Source organism: Osmerus eperlanus, chromosome 9, assembly GCF_963692335.1.
Source record: "Osmerus eperlanus chromosome 9, fOsmEpe2.1, whole genome shotgun sequence".
Classification (NCBI taxonomy): domain Eukaryota; kingdom Metazoa; phylum Chordata; class Actinopteri; order Osmeriformes; family Osmeridae; genus Osmerus; species Osmerus eperlanus.
This window is the reverse complement of record NC_085026.1, coordinates 9,771,318-9,784,714: the sequence shown is the minus strand read 5'-3', so window position 1 is coordinate 9,784,714 and position 13,397 is coordinate 9,771,318. Positions and strand designations below refer to the sequence as shown.

At 45.5% G+C, this 13,397-nt stretch overlaps 5 protein-coding genes across 5 annotated transcripts; 1 reads left to right on the top strand and 4 right to left on the bottom strand.

The window, feature by feature from the left end:
- Positions 1-375: 375 nt before the first annotated feature.
- hhipl1 (HHIP-like 1) lies at positions 376-6,700 on the top strand. The gene is made up of 9 exons (XM_062469738.1): positions 376-985; positions 1,472-2,118; positions 2,270-2,413; positions 2,650-2,978; positions 3,360-3,486; positions 4,214-4,359; positions 4,545-4,626; positions 5,237-5,319; positions 5,525-6,700. The coding sequence occupies exons 1-9, from the start codon at positions 695-697 to the stop codon at positions 6,127-6,129; spliced, it is 2,454 nt and encodes an 817-aa protein (XP_062325722.1). The 5' UTR covers positions 376-694; the 3' UTR covers positions 6,130-6,700.
- A 323-nt stretch (positions 6,701-7,023) lies between these two features.
- Positions 7,024-7,660, bottom strand: LOC134026801 (histone H3). The gene has a single exon (XM_062469768.1). It carries the CDS (start codon positions 7,571-7,573, stop codon positions 7,163-7,165), a length of 411 nt encoding a protein of 136 aa, XP_062325752.1. The 5' UTR covers positions 7,574-7,660; the 3' UTR covers positions 7,024-7,162.
- A 537-nt stretch (positions 7,661-8,197) lies between these two features.
- Positions 8,198-8,923, bottom strand: LOC134026802 (histone H2A-like). Its single transcript, XM_062469769.1, has one exon. It carries the CDS (start codon positions 8,891-8,893, stop codon positions 8,507-8,509), a length of 387 nt encoding a protein of 128 aa, XP_062325753.1. The 5' UTR covers positions 8,894-8,923; the 3' UTR covers positions 8,198-8,506.
- Positions 8,924-9,797: 874 nt separating this feature from the next.
- LOC134026800 (histone H1-like) lies at positions 9,798-11,317 on the bottom strand. Its single transcript, XM_062469767.1, has one exon. It carries the CDS (start codon positions 11,277-11,279, stop codon positions 10,644-10,646), a length of 636 nt encoding a protein of 211 aa, XP_062325751.1. The 5' UTR covers positions 11,280-11,317; the 3' UTR covers positions 9,798-10,643.
- Positions 11,318-12,922: 1,605 nt separating this feature from the next.
- LOC134026804 (histone H4) lies at positions 12,923-13,365 on the bottom strand. The gene has a single exon (XM_062469771.1). It carries the CDS (start codon positions 13,357-13,359, stop codon positions 13,048-13,050), a length of 312 nt encoding a protein of 103 aa, XP_062325755.1. The 5' UTR covers positions 13,360-13,365; the 3' UTR covers positions 12,923-13,047.
- Between the last annotated feature and the right edge of the window lie 32 nt (positions 13,366-13,397).

Genomic DNA, 13,397 nt, shown 5'->3' with positions numbered 1-13,397 from the left:
CTACGCTAGTTTTTTAGTAGCATGTTTTACTTTAAATGCATCGAGATTATCACACTTTGAATTGTTTATGGGCTATACATTCAAATTTAATTAAATGTGAAATTGTCCAGGCTTCTCCGCAAAACCATGGTGGCATTTTACTTTATTCTGCAAGAAATTGTATTAAACGACAACTCTCCCAGTATTCCTAAATGTGTCTGAAATAGACTACAAATGTGTCTGATGCATTCTCTATTCCACTACGAAGGTTATACAAGGTTACCTATTTCTACATTCATTATAGGCCTATAGGTTTTTTGTTCTTGTGGTCTAGACATGTGGAATATAACCCAGACTGCTACTATAACCCATATTTATTATCTGTGTGTCTTTGAGAGAAATGAGCAACGAGATGATGTAGGCAACGTCTGTACTGACAACCAATTCGATTCTCAAAATGGTAAGGACGAAGAACTAAGGACATAGCCTACCGGTTGGTTATTGAGAGGAACGACGTCAGTGAATTGTTGTCCTGCTGAATAGCAAAGTAAACGAACCCAGACCAAAGTTGACAATTAAAGTGTGTACAAAGTTCACAGTGCTTCAGAGGACAGTCGAGACGGGAGTGTGTTTTTTTAAAGGTTTGCATAACTTCTGTTCTATGTAATGGTGCATTGCATATGCCGTGGTGCATTGTATCCCAAATAACGTCAACATGTGCCATTATTGTGATGTTCGCGGTCGTGTATGGCTTTCGCCTTGCATTCGATTATTTTTGTTTGGATTATGCGTCGCACCTGTGATTTTACACCCTCAGTGTTTGGATTTCAAACCCCCATTTCGACCCCAACAAGAGCTCCAGTTTTGCTCCATGTACAAGTACTTCGGCTGTTGTGACTATGCGAAAGACCAGGAGTTGATGGACAGATTCTATAAAATTATGGACAGATTTGACTATGATGGATATTCCAAATGCGCAGGATACGTTCAGGACCTTCTCTGCCAGGTAAGCATGAATGACAGCCAATTGGGTAAAGGTCGGTTTAGCATGGGTTGTGTTAACCTACAAGTACCAGCATGTTCAAATAGCCAGCGTTCAATACGGTTCACATTACGTGTTTAGAATACGTTATTTGTCTAAAATAATTAAGAATGCGAGGCACTATAACGTATTAAGCTCAGGCTATGGATGCTATTAAACCATTATACTGTAAATCGTTGAGGAATGTGTAGGTCTATGCGTTACGATGTGAAATTTAAGATTAAGGTTAAACACGCAAATGGTGGTAATTCTGGCCAGATGTAGCATAGTCTACGTGCACAAAACCACCAAGTCAATGTCTTCAAGAGGCAGCCAGCTATGAAAGAGGTGGTCCCTCACTCACTTTTCCTGTTACTTTCTTCCTTCCTTCCCCTTGACCCCTCGTTCTCTCTTCTGCAACTCCCTCCTTTCTTCTTCGCCCTTACTCCCCTTTTCATTCTACCTCAACAGGAATGCTCTCCATTTGCAGCTCACCTTTTCGATGCAGAGGACCCAAGCACACCAATCAGAACCATCCCCGGTCTCTGCCCCGGCTACTGCTCTCAGTTCTGGCAGAGATGCAGAACTACAGTCCCCTTGCTCTCAGATGACCCGCATCTGGTGGAGTTACAAACAGACCAGACCCGCTTCTGTCAGTATCTGGAGCTGATGGACCCAGATTACTGCTACCCACACCTGCTCAGCAACGAGCATTTGACCCAGAATCTAGGCAGGGTCCGGTCAGACTCAGCAGGCTGCCTGCAGCTGTGTTTGGAAGAGGTAGCCAACGGGCTACGAAACCCTTTAGCCATGGTGCACGCGAACGACGGAACACACCGTTTTTTTGTGGCCGAGCAGGTGGGCTTGGTGTGGACTTATCTGCCGGACCGGTCCAAACTGGAGAAGCCATTCCTGAACATCACCAAGGCAGTGTTGACCTCGCCGTGGGAAGGGGATGAGAGAGGGTTTCTTGGGTTGACCTTTCACCCCAACTACAAGTACAATGGGAAGCTGTACGTGTATTACTCTGTGGAGATCGGCTTCGATGAGAGGATCCGGATCAGCGAGTTTCGGATATCTGCAGGAGACATGAACGTAGTGGATCATGGATCTGAGAGGTGGAATGCTGGGCCTGTGAAGGCACATATACACAAACACATGCAAACATACACGCAAAAGCACGCGCACACACACACCACAAACACATGAAATGTTTACATTTTGGCTAACTCTTGCTGCCTTCTACGGCCATCTATAATTCCTTCCTAGGATTATCCTTGAGATCGATGAGCCTGCGTCCAACCACAACGGAGGACAGCTGCTGTTTGCAGACGACGGCTACCTGTACATCTTCACTGGGGATGGGGGCATGGCAGGAGATCCCTTTGGAACATACGGGAATGCCCAAAACAAGTAGTATTATTATCTTGTCACAGAGCACATAGATTTATGTTGGTTTTGACTGTCTGATATTGAGTCATAATAATACAATGCATTTGTATTGTAACTGCAATTGTAGTAACAGAAAGTAACATCATATCTCGGGAAAGATCTGTCACTGATTAAGTAAGCTGTTATTTATTTAGTAACTAAAAGTTACCTACTAACAGGGACATAAGCACTAACCCACCCTCTGTTGTCTGCTTTAGGTCAGCTCTGTTAGGCAAAGTCCTCCGTATCGACGTGGATGACAACGACAGGGGACCTTTGTACAAGATCCCGCCTGACAACCCATTTGCGCGGGAGCGCGGGGCGCGCCCCGAGGTGTATGCCTACGGGGTGAGGAACATGTGGCGCTGCTCCGTGGACCGCGGGGACCCTCTGACCAAGGACGGCAAGGGGCGGATTTTCTGCGGCGACGTGGGCCAGAACAAGTACGAGGAGATCGACATCATCGAGAAGGGTCGGAACTACGGCTGGAGGGCCAAGGAGGGCTTCTCCTGTTATGACATGAAGCTGTGCAGCAACAGCTCCCTAGGTGGGCAATCCTGGAGCCAGCCCCCGGTCAGACAGGCGGTTCTGTTGTGACTTGGCTTCCTGCTTCATAGAGGTTGTGTCTCAGTGCATACGGTTATCTAGTGCTCTGCTTCATTGTATAAAGGGGGGAAACAATCTTGACAATGTGTTTGGTCTTTGAGTGTTTGGAATAGAGGAACAAATACTCCATGTTACTGTTTCTCGCAGTATGTAGAGAGAACAGAGAAGGAACACCAGTATTAGATCAGATGATCAGAACAGATGTCAAACACTAACTGGTACCATCATCGATGTTAGGGCTCATTAATAGGCAATTAATACCATACTGTATGAAAGTATTTCCTTGTCCCACAATTGAGAATCCCTCTCAAATTAATTCCAGATGATGTTCTACCTATTTATGCATACTCACACAAGATGGGCAAGTCAGTGACTGGAGGCTATGTCTACCGAGGTTGTGAATACCCCAACCTGAATGGCATGTACATCTTTGGAGACTTTATGAGTGGGTAAGGTGACACCCTACTTCATTTTCATTTAGTGTAAACCCTTTGCTATGTTTTTATAGACTGATTCTCCTGACATATCATGTATTTTTAATCTGATAGAGGAAATAAGTTGTGGTAGTGAAGAAGTCTATTATTGTACCCTGTTGCTGTGAAAGTACCAAGTCAATGAAGTAAGTTGCCAAATACAAGTTCAAGACAAAGACTGGACAAAGAATACAGGAATGAAGGGCAGTTAAATAGTATCTCAATATGGGAGGGGGGTGACAATCAACGTAGCTTCGCAAGCACAGAAGACATGAAGACACATGAAGACGCCACATTCATGGTGCTAGATAGCTTTTGTTTAGTCTTTAGATAGAGGTCCTTGACGTTCCTCCTATTTTCCTTGTTCAAAGTTGCATGGCATTATCCACTTTGGTAACATTGTGACCTACAATCTAGTGTCACAGACCTTTCCTAGTCACATCTTACAAAGAACTAACTTATGGCTATGCAGGCTAAACAAGCTTTAGCAAACAGCATAATGACAGTTTATTATTGATACAAGCAACATAATACAGAGATAGGCATATTTCTCGAATGGCATAACTTGTACCACAACATTTTTATAAAGTGTAACTACAAAGCAGTTCTGTTGTAAATACCATGTAACGGTATTTATATGTAGTCATATAATAGTTAACATAGCCTTAATGTGTAAAATGCCATGTGTCTGTGTCTTTGTTAGGCGCATGATGAGCCTGCAGGAGAACACAAACACAGGGAAGTGGGACTACCAGGAGATATGCATGGGAGTAGGCCTGACCTGCGCCTTTCCTGGACTCATTGACAATTACCACCAGTATATTATCTCCTTTGCTGAGGACGAGGCTGGTAGGAACATCACACTCACAGGCTTGTGCACGTACGCATGCACACACATATGTACAGAAACGCACACTCACAAACAAGACAATTTGGCATTAGCCTACACGGCATTGATCGATTGGTCTTGTTTTCTTTTTGATGAATGTAGAAAGTTTACTGGTTGATCTAGCATATATTGTCCTTGTGATCAGGGGAGCTTTACTTCATGTCCACTGAGAACCCCAGCGCCACATCTCCCTCTGGGGTTGTTTACAAACTAGTGGATCCCTCAAGGTGAGCCACCAATTCTGTTTATGGATTGTGTTATCTGATATATATATATTGTAGCAGTTGACAGCAGGGTTAGGGTTAGGGCAGTTTTCCCACAATGTTACTGCTGATGAATGCAGTCGGGATCTGTTTTCCCATTCATGGAGGTCTCCTTCCCTCTCACTCTCTCTCACTCACTCTCTCACTCTCCCTCTCTCTCTCTCTCTCTCTCTCTCTCTCTCTCTCTCTCTCTGGTGAAAAGAGAATGTTGGCAGCAGTGCGAAAGCCCTGTCATTTACATCTCTTGTTCCCTGACATCAGTCCAGGCAGGTCTTGGCTGGCTGCCCCTGTCTTCTGTTCCTCTCCCTCTTCATTCCCCTCTCGGTCTGTCTCAGTCTCGAGATGTTGGCTTCAGCTGTATGCAACTATGTCAAGATATTTGTTTCTCATCCATCAAGCTGATTCTAATTATTCTCCACCTCAGCTATGTTTGTTAAAGGGGAGCAAAAGGTGACTCATACAGCGAGCTCCATATTCGAAAATTATCTTAAAATAGAAAAAAAACGACACTTCCACAAACGTATGCCCTTCTTATTCCAACACTGAGATGATGTTTTCATTCTTGCTTTTTCAGACGGGCAGCACCAGGACAATGTCACTATGACCCCCTTCCTGTCAGAGTGAAAAGCAAGCTCATCCAGTTAAAGCCGAAGGGAAGTGAGTGAGCTGGCTATGTCATAATATCTCACAGTCTGTCTTCTGTGATTGTACTGTATTTAATCCATTTGCTCCTGAATATCAGTGACACTGGGAATATTGAGATCATAGATTTTACATGGTGATGTATGAAGCGTTTGAACGTAAGAACGTAATACCCAAACCGAGTCACTAACATAGATTTTTGGCTCTCTCAACGATACAGCTTTAATTCACGTTCACAACAAGAAGTCCAAGGTTCAGCACAGAGACGAACTCCCTGTAGGACCGTACCAAACAGACACAGACATGACGGTCAACCCAGACTGGCTCCAAGACATCATGGACCTCCTGGAAAATACCGAGTTCCACACAACCACGACCCCCACGACCACGATCAAACCGCCCAGGCAGTCAGGACGGAGAGGCCGTGGGAGGAAGGGCAAACACAGGACTGATAGGCCTCCCAAACTCATGGCTTCGCCCCAGAACGGTGCAGTGAGGCTGGCGGGAGACAGGGCGGAGCGTGCAGATCACGGGAGGGTGGAGATCTTTGCTGACGGGGAGTGGGGGACGGTGTGTGACGACTTGTGGAACACGAAGAGCGCGGCGGTGGTGTGTCGGCAGCTGGGCTTCCGGTACACCGTGAAGGCCGCCAAGCACTCTGAATTCGGTGAAGGGAAGGATCTGCGGATTCTTCTGGATGACGTGCAGTGCGAGGGCAGTGAAGCGAGTCTTTTAGACTGCAAGCATTCAGGCGTGGGTGTGCATAACTGTGCCCACAATGAGGACGCTGGGGTCATTTGCAGTAACTCAGACTATGTTGTATAAAACCTTACAACATTGCTACCCAATAATTTGTTGATTTCTGTTTCCTTATTGCTTAAGTCTTTTGACAACTAAAACCAAGGATCATTTTAACTTTGACCAATTGTTGTGGAGACTGGCACTTATGCCTACCTCAATAAAGTGACATTTGCATTTTGTCATTAATCTTCAGTAGTCTCATTACAATGTAACATGGAACATACTGAAGATAGACCTAGACCCAGTAAATGAATGAATGGCTTTGGAAATGCAGGTAATTTGACCGAATGTGATGATCACACTGAAATAAATGTTATCTTCTGCAACTGGCTCTCAGCCCTTCTTACAGGTGGTTTTCAGTATCATACAAGAACTGAGACAGTGTTTAAAACCTTCATATGGGGACTAAAAGGCCTTTAGATTGTAAAGCAACTGATCTTTTTCACATCCTGTATCAGCATCCCACATCAAGTCATAGCAGATATTTAGGGGGAAACTCTTCCATGTTTTTAGTTTAAATTGGTTCCTTGAATTTTGGACCAGTTGCCAGTTCTTGAGAAAAGATTATGCTGAATAAAGCAATCTGAACCAGGGACACCAGGCTCCTCTACAAGGCTACACAATGGTCACTCACCCCAAAAAACTAAATCAAGCATTATGGTCTTCCAGTAGAAATGTGTAATTACCAGTGTGCTGTAGTAAACACAGAACGCCAGGTGAGGGCGCTCTACATAGCACCATAGAAATTCAGCAATAATGTATGTTTCCACGAGTTTTTTGAATGATACAATTGGTTGTGCAAAAGTTAAGGAATGCAGAGACTGAATCCAAAACACCATAGGTTACTTAAATTAAAGCTGCATTTTAGCCCAGGAGGTACAAGACGGTGTTAGTCGAAATAAATTGAATCGGCTGAAAATACACAACCAAGTGTTTCAGTTAGCCTACCTACCTTCTAAACGCTTGTAACATGGAAAATATTGCCTTTCGAAACTAATTGAGGTGGCTCTTAAAAGAGCCTTTGGTTTATTTATATCATAGGACGGTTGTGTGATGCTTATGCACGCTCCCCGCGAATGCGACGGGCCAGTTGGATATCCTTAGGCATGATGGTCACCCTCTTAGCGTGGATGGCGCACAAGTTGGTGTCCTCGAACAGACCGACCAGGTAGGCCTCGCTGGCCTCTTGAAGTGCCATCACAGCAGAGCTCTGGAAACGCAGATCTGTCTTGAAGTCCTGAGCGATTTCTCTCACCAGTCGCTGGAACGGCAGTTTGCGGATCAACAGTTCAGTAGATTTCTGATAACGACGGATCTCTCTCAGGGCCACTGTTCCGGGCCTGTAACGATGGGGCTTCTTCACTCCGCCGGTGGCTGGGGCGCTCTTACGAGCGGCCTTTGTAGCAAGCTGTTTCCTGGGGGCTTTGCCACCGGTGGATTTACGCGCTGTCTGCTTTGTTCTGGCCATGGTAAAACGTCTTCTCTGCGAGTCGAGCTATTATGAACTTCGCTACCCGAGAAGTTTATATAACCCATATTGAGTCCCATCGTGCGCTGATTCGACGGCCTCTCTCAGCAAATTCATTGGCAGGCTGTCGGTGCCTCCTCTGATGACCATTGGTCGCGGAAATCGAGTAAGTTTTACCCGCCTAAAATTTGATCCCAAGACCCCGCCCCAGCCTCCCTCCAAGCGCACCTCCTTCACTTTGTTATTGATGTGCATAATAAGACCGCTCAATTTGTAGCCTATACGAAGCTGACTTGACTGTTTATTGAACCTTAATAGGCCTAATTGATCGCGCAACGGATTGAAACAAAGACAGAATAAATAAAGTTAAAGATGATGTATTCTTGACATTACAAAGGCTATCAGGCTTGACAAAGGAGGCTATCAGTAGGCACATTTATTTTCAACAAAGTTTATGGACCGTAGAAGGTAGCCCAAGACTGGCTGATTGTCTTAATTTTAGAGTCGTGTTTATTCTCTACACTATCAAAAGTCCTTTGTCTATGTAACATTGAGTCCGTTTGATTGCTTCAAGTTATAGCCAACTTTGCTTGTTTTAACGATTAAAACAAGCATTAATTAACGTTAAAACGACTTTCCAGTTCTTGGTTGGATCAACTTTGTATCAACTTATTTCTGTAACCGGCAGACTAATATTTCATCATGTTGGTGCACGTCTAGCCAAAACATTGCGGTTTGAACTCACCCAGACACGTATTTCTACTTGAGAATCGCTTAAATTGTACTCGGGACACCATTTTAGGTTTATTCAGTTCAACAACCAAGACATTGTTGAAAATGATGGAAGAAAGCGGTTTTGAGATTGTTGTGGGTGGCTCTGAAAAGAGCCTTTGGGTCAGGGTGGGTGATACACTCGAAGTCTGCGCAACACAATTACTTTCCTTTAGCGGCCTTTTCGGTCTTCTTGGGCAGAAGTACAGCCTGGATGTTGGGCAGAACGCCACCCTGTGCGATGGTGACGCCACCAAGGAGCTTGTTCAACTCCTCGTCATTGCGGACAGCGAGTTGCAGGTGACGAGGAATGATACGAGTCTTCTTGTTGTCACGGGCTGCGTTACCGGCCAGCTCCAGGATTTCAGCAGTTAGGTACTCGAGCACGGCGGCAAGGTACACCGGCGCACCAGCTCCAACTCGCTGAGCATAGTTGCCTTTCCGAAGAAGTCTATGGACACGGCCCACTGGAAACTGAAGACCGGCACGTGATGACCTAGTCTTTGCCTTTGCCCTGGCTTTCCCTCCGGTTTTCCCTCTTCCACTCATTTTCAAGTAAATAAATTGCTAAACGTTAGATAACACTTTTCGGGCCAAGCAGAATATATTGTATGCAGTGAATGGCACCCATTGGCTACGGGCCCGGTGTAGTGTTATCCAATCAGAAGGAATAACTCAACTTTAGCTGGAAAGTCGGACTTTTTACACATTGCGACGCGATGACGCATATTATTCAAAGGCAGTCCTTATTTAGGAATTCCATTGAAAAACACAGTCCACAAAAATGCAACAATGAAACTTCTGGTTAGCAACATTGTTACTTTCTGTAGGGCTGATTATTTTCTTGTGAGACTGGCTACCCAAACTGAGTTCAGGTTTTCGCTCTTTTTGGGTGCCAGGTATTTATAAAGTAAATGCATTATCGAAAGTAGGATAGGATACATTGTGCAATCAATGAAACAAAGCTTGCCTTAGGCTAACACACTTTTGATCATATGTGATCAAATGTGTAGCCTATTGCCAACGTCATGTTGAACTGTTCATGACAGGCCCTTCAGAGCAGTGGTTCTCGTGGGGTCAGCAAACCATAGCCAAGGAGTCCGCAACATGATTTGCAATAAATTATATTGTTACATTGTGCTGTATCATTAAACAGTTAAACGTATATTATAATCTACAGATGGGGACCATTTGCACCAAATAAAACAAGCATATTGTGTCCATTTAAGAGCACAAAGGGTATGCTGAATGGGTGTTACGATTGTGGGGGGTCCTTGGAAAATGTTTGAGACCGTTGCTTAAACTACAGTTTAGTGAGCAACTGCGGATTGTGTGAAATCGGAAACAGTGGGTTTTTCAATTCAAATGGACAAATAGCTTTTTCGGTCTTCTTGGGCAGAAGCACAGCCTGGATGTTGGGCAGAACGCCAGTTGCAGGTGACGAGGAATGATACGAGTCTTCTTGTTGTCACGGGCTGCGTTACAGGCCAGCTCCAGGATTTCAGCAGTACTCGAGCACGGCAGCGGTGCACCAGCGCCAACTCGATCGGCATAGTTGCCCTTTCGGAGAAGTCTGGACACGACACACGGGGAACTGGAGACCGGCGCGAGATTACCTGGTTTTCGCCTTTGCCGACAGTTTTGCCTCTTCCACTCATAATGCCTTTGCTTACTGTAGAGTAGGTTTAACGATGATATTTGAAAGACTGCACAGATAAAATAGCTCGTGAAGCTCCGCCCCATATGGGGGAGCAGAGCTCCGCTCCTCTCAATTGCACTGATTGGTCACAAACACGGTGTGGCGTGATCCAAACAGCGCGCGACAGACGGCATTTCTCCTTTCGGATTTGACGCTCGTGCACCCCACCCCCAGGAGGGACTGACTATCTGTCATCTTTTTGGGCGCCAATTATAGTAATCCGTTAGGCTACTGAAAAAAAGCGCGCAGATTTAATGGTCTTAGATATTTTTTCAGTTAAACGTCTACAATACTTTTTACAAATGGGCTAGTGGATGGCATTGAAAAGTAGGCTACTAGCCTACACCGAATGTGCCATGCTTAACTCATAATCACCCAGACACAAGTTAGTCCTAGACAATCGGCACAAGTCTTATGGCAAATCAGTCATACACGTTGCTGTCAACGACAGCAGATACATTGTTTCAAGACAATGCGCCAGCCAAATTCTAATTGACTTATGCGTCAACTGTGTGCTGCAAACAAAATGGTGATGCGCTTTTATGGACAGGTGGGTGGCTCTTAAAAGAGCCTTTTTGTAGTACATGATACTGAAAATGTTTACTTCTTCTTGGGGGCCGCCTTCTTTGCCTTAGGTTTGGCCGCTTTAGGCTTTGAAGCTTTGGGCTTGGCTGCCTTGGGCTTAGCCACCTTCTTAGGGCTCTTAGCTGCTGCCTTCTTGGGTGTTGCGGGCTTCTTCGCCTTTTTGGGGCTCTTGGTCGCCTTCTTGGCTGCCACGGGCTTCTTAGCCTTCTTGGGAGACTTCTTTGCGACAGCAGGCTTCTTCGCAACGGCCTTCTTGGGCTTCTTGGCTGAAACAGGCTTCTTCGCGACTGCCTTCTTAGGACTGGTGGGCTTCTTTGCAGGTTTCTTTGCCTTTGGTTCGGCAGCCTTGTTAATCTTGAAAGACCCAGAGGCGCCGGTTCCCTTGGTCTGGACCAAGGTACCCTTTGTGACAAGGCTCTTGACTGCAATCTTGACGCGTGAATTGTTCTTCTCTACATCATAGCCACCGGCCGTCAGAGCTTTCTTCAGAGCAGCTAGTGACACACCGCTCCTCTCCTTGGAAGCGGACACAGCCTTGACGATAAGTTCACCGACGCTGGGTCCCGCTTTCTTGGGCTTGGCGGCTGCCTTCTTCTTGGGTGCCTTTGCCGGGGCGGCGGTTGCAGCGGGGGCTGGAGCGACTTCTGCCATGTCTCTATCTCTCGTTAAGCACTGATCACACACGTCTGAATCTGTGACTGTAGCTGGGTAAGAGGCAGTGGGCTGTCCTTAAACACGACATGAGAACTGTGTAGACTCAACCATGCCGGGTCGGCTGCTCTGTTGCTGGAATGCCCTGACACTTGTGTTTTCTCCTTGCGAATAATAGCCTAAAAACCCTATTTTTATTGAAGCTGCAATCCAAAAGAAAATTGGGCCAGCGAGTAGCCTTTTCAATGTTCAAAAGAGAGTCGCGTGGACACCTGAATTATCAAGAGCTTTTTTGTGGCAAGCTCAAAACATCGCAGTTGGTCTCGCGGAGGGAGCAGGGCACATTGGTTTTCCTGTACCATTTGTCTCCGAAAGTGTCTAAAAGTGCATGCTTTATCGACCAACAAACGTTTTCCAGTGAGCCAAGTTGTTTGGCGATATGTTAAGCAACGTTAGAGTACCCAGATCCAGTACCAGTGCCTTTAAAATGGGTCTTCTTTGTGGGATGTAAAACACAGTATTGAAACCGGGGCTGAGGTCGAGTTAGGCTAATAGGCCTAGGTTTTTTCTCTTTCGCAATTGTATCAACATTTTTATACAATGACACATCATTTGGCTACTCTTTGTGGTTGTCACCTGTGGACAATTAATCAGAACGGCATCACAACGCACGATTCGACTAACATAGCGATTTGGAGCTCACCGGCTCCACGTTAGCCGGGCTTATTCGATCGACCTCACTTCCACAGTGATGTTGTTGGTGAGGTTGATGATTAAATTGCTATTGTCTGACTATGTGTTCATTTGCTGCCGGTTTAAATGTGTTCGTCTTTAATAGCCAAAAATGTGCCGGTTAGGCTAGTGTCTCGTCCACGGACAGTTTGGTTAAGGCCTCACCGACGCATGATTGTTTTTAGCACTCATAGTTGCCTAAACCTAATCTTCTGGATTGGGTGTCGAGTAGTGCCCATGCTTTATCAAATGTAATAATCCTGAAAGGCATAGCCTATATTTCTATTTAATTAGGCTTTCAATTCACTTCAGGCGCTCAACCAGTTAACAAGCATCATTTCGAGGATCATGTCGTTTAATTGTAACTTGTTTAACCCTTGTGTTATCTTAGCACAAGGGTTAACTATGCTCTTCTGGTTCTACCCATTGACTCTTATTTGCTTTTCACAATGTATGCTTCATGTTTTGGCTTCCCACATTGTTTTGGGGCCATCTCGTGGTTCATCCTTGACCTATGCACCTTTTGCTCTTTCTAAGTCGCTTTGGATAAAAGCTGCTACTACAAAAAGATAAAACGCGAGCCCACCGCTTTACATTAAGTCATTTAGCAAACGCTCTTATCCAGAGCGACTTACAGTAAGTAGGCCTACAGGGTCATTCCCCGAGGCAAGTAGGGTAAAGTGCCTTGCCCAAGGACACGTCATTTTGCACGGCCGGGAATCTGGCCGCTCAGCCACCTGAAGCCACTTTAACCGGGATGGATAGCCCGTAGCTCTTCAGGAGGCTGGTTTTCGTTTGCCTTCGTCGTGGGCTTGTCAGCGAGAACAGATTTTTAGGCAAACGGGATTCGGGAGGGGTAAAGTAACCTAATAATTCAAGCCCTTTAGATTCGTTTTTCACCCGGCCGCTAACGAAGTCTGTGGAACATGGTTCCCTGATGCAAATTCTGAAATATGTTTACATGGAAAGCTCTATTAGGGACATATGGGCGGCTCTTAAAAGAGCCTTTGGTTTAAGTTGAGGTTGTCAAATGTGTTTATCCGCCAAAACCGTACAGAGTACGGCCCTGACGCTTCAGAGCATAAACGACATCCATCGCGGTCACGGTCTTTCTCTTGGCATGTTCGGTGTACGTTACGGCATCACGGATAACGTTCTCCAGAAACACTTTGAGCACACCGCGTGTCTCCTCGTAGATCAGACCAGATATACGTTTCACTCCGCCGCGGCGAGCAAGACGACGGATGGCTGGTTTAGTAATACCCTGAATGTTATCACGTAACACCTTGCGGTGACGCTTAGCGCCTCCCTTCCCTAGTCCTTTACCGCCTTTTCCTCTTCCAGACATTATGCAGACGCTGAATTTTTAGTTGTGACTTTTGTAGG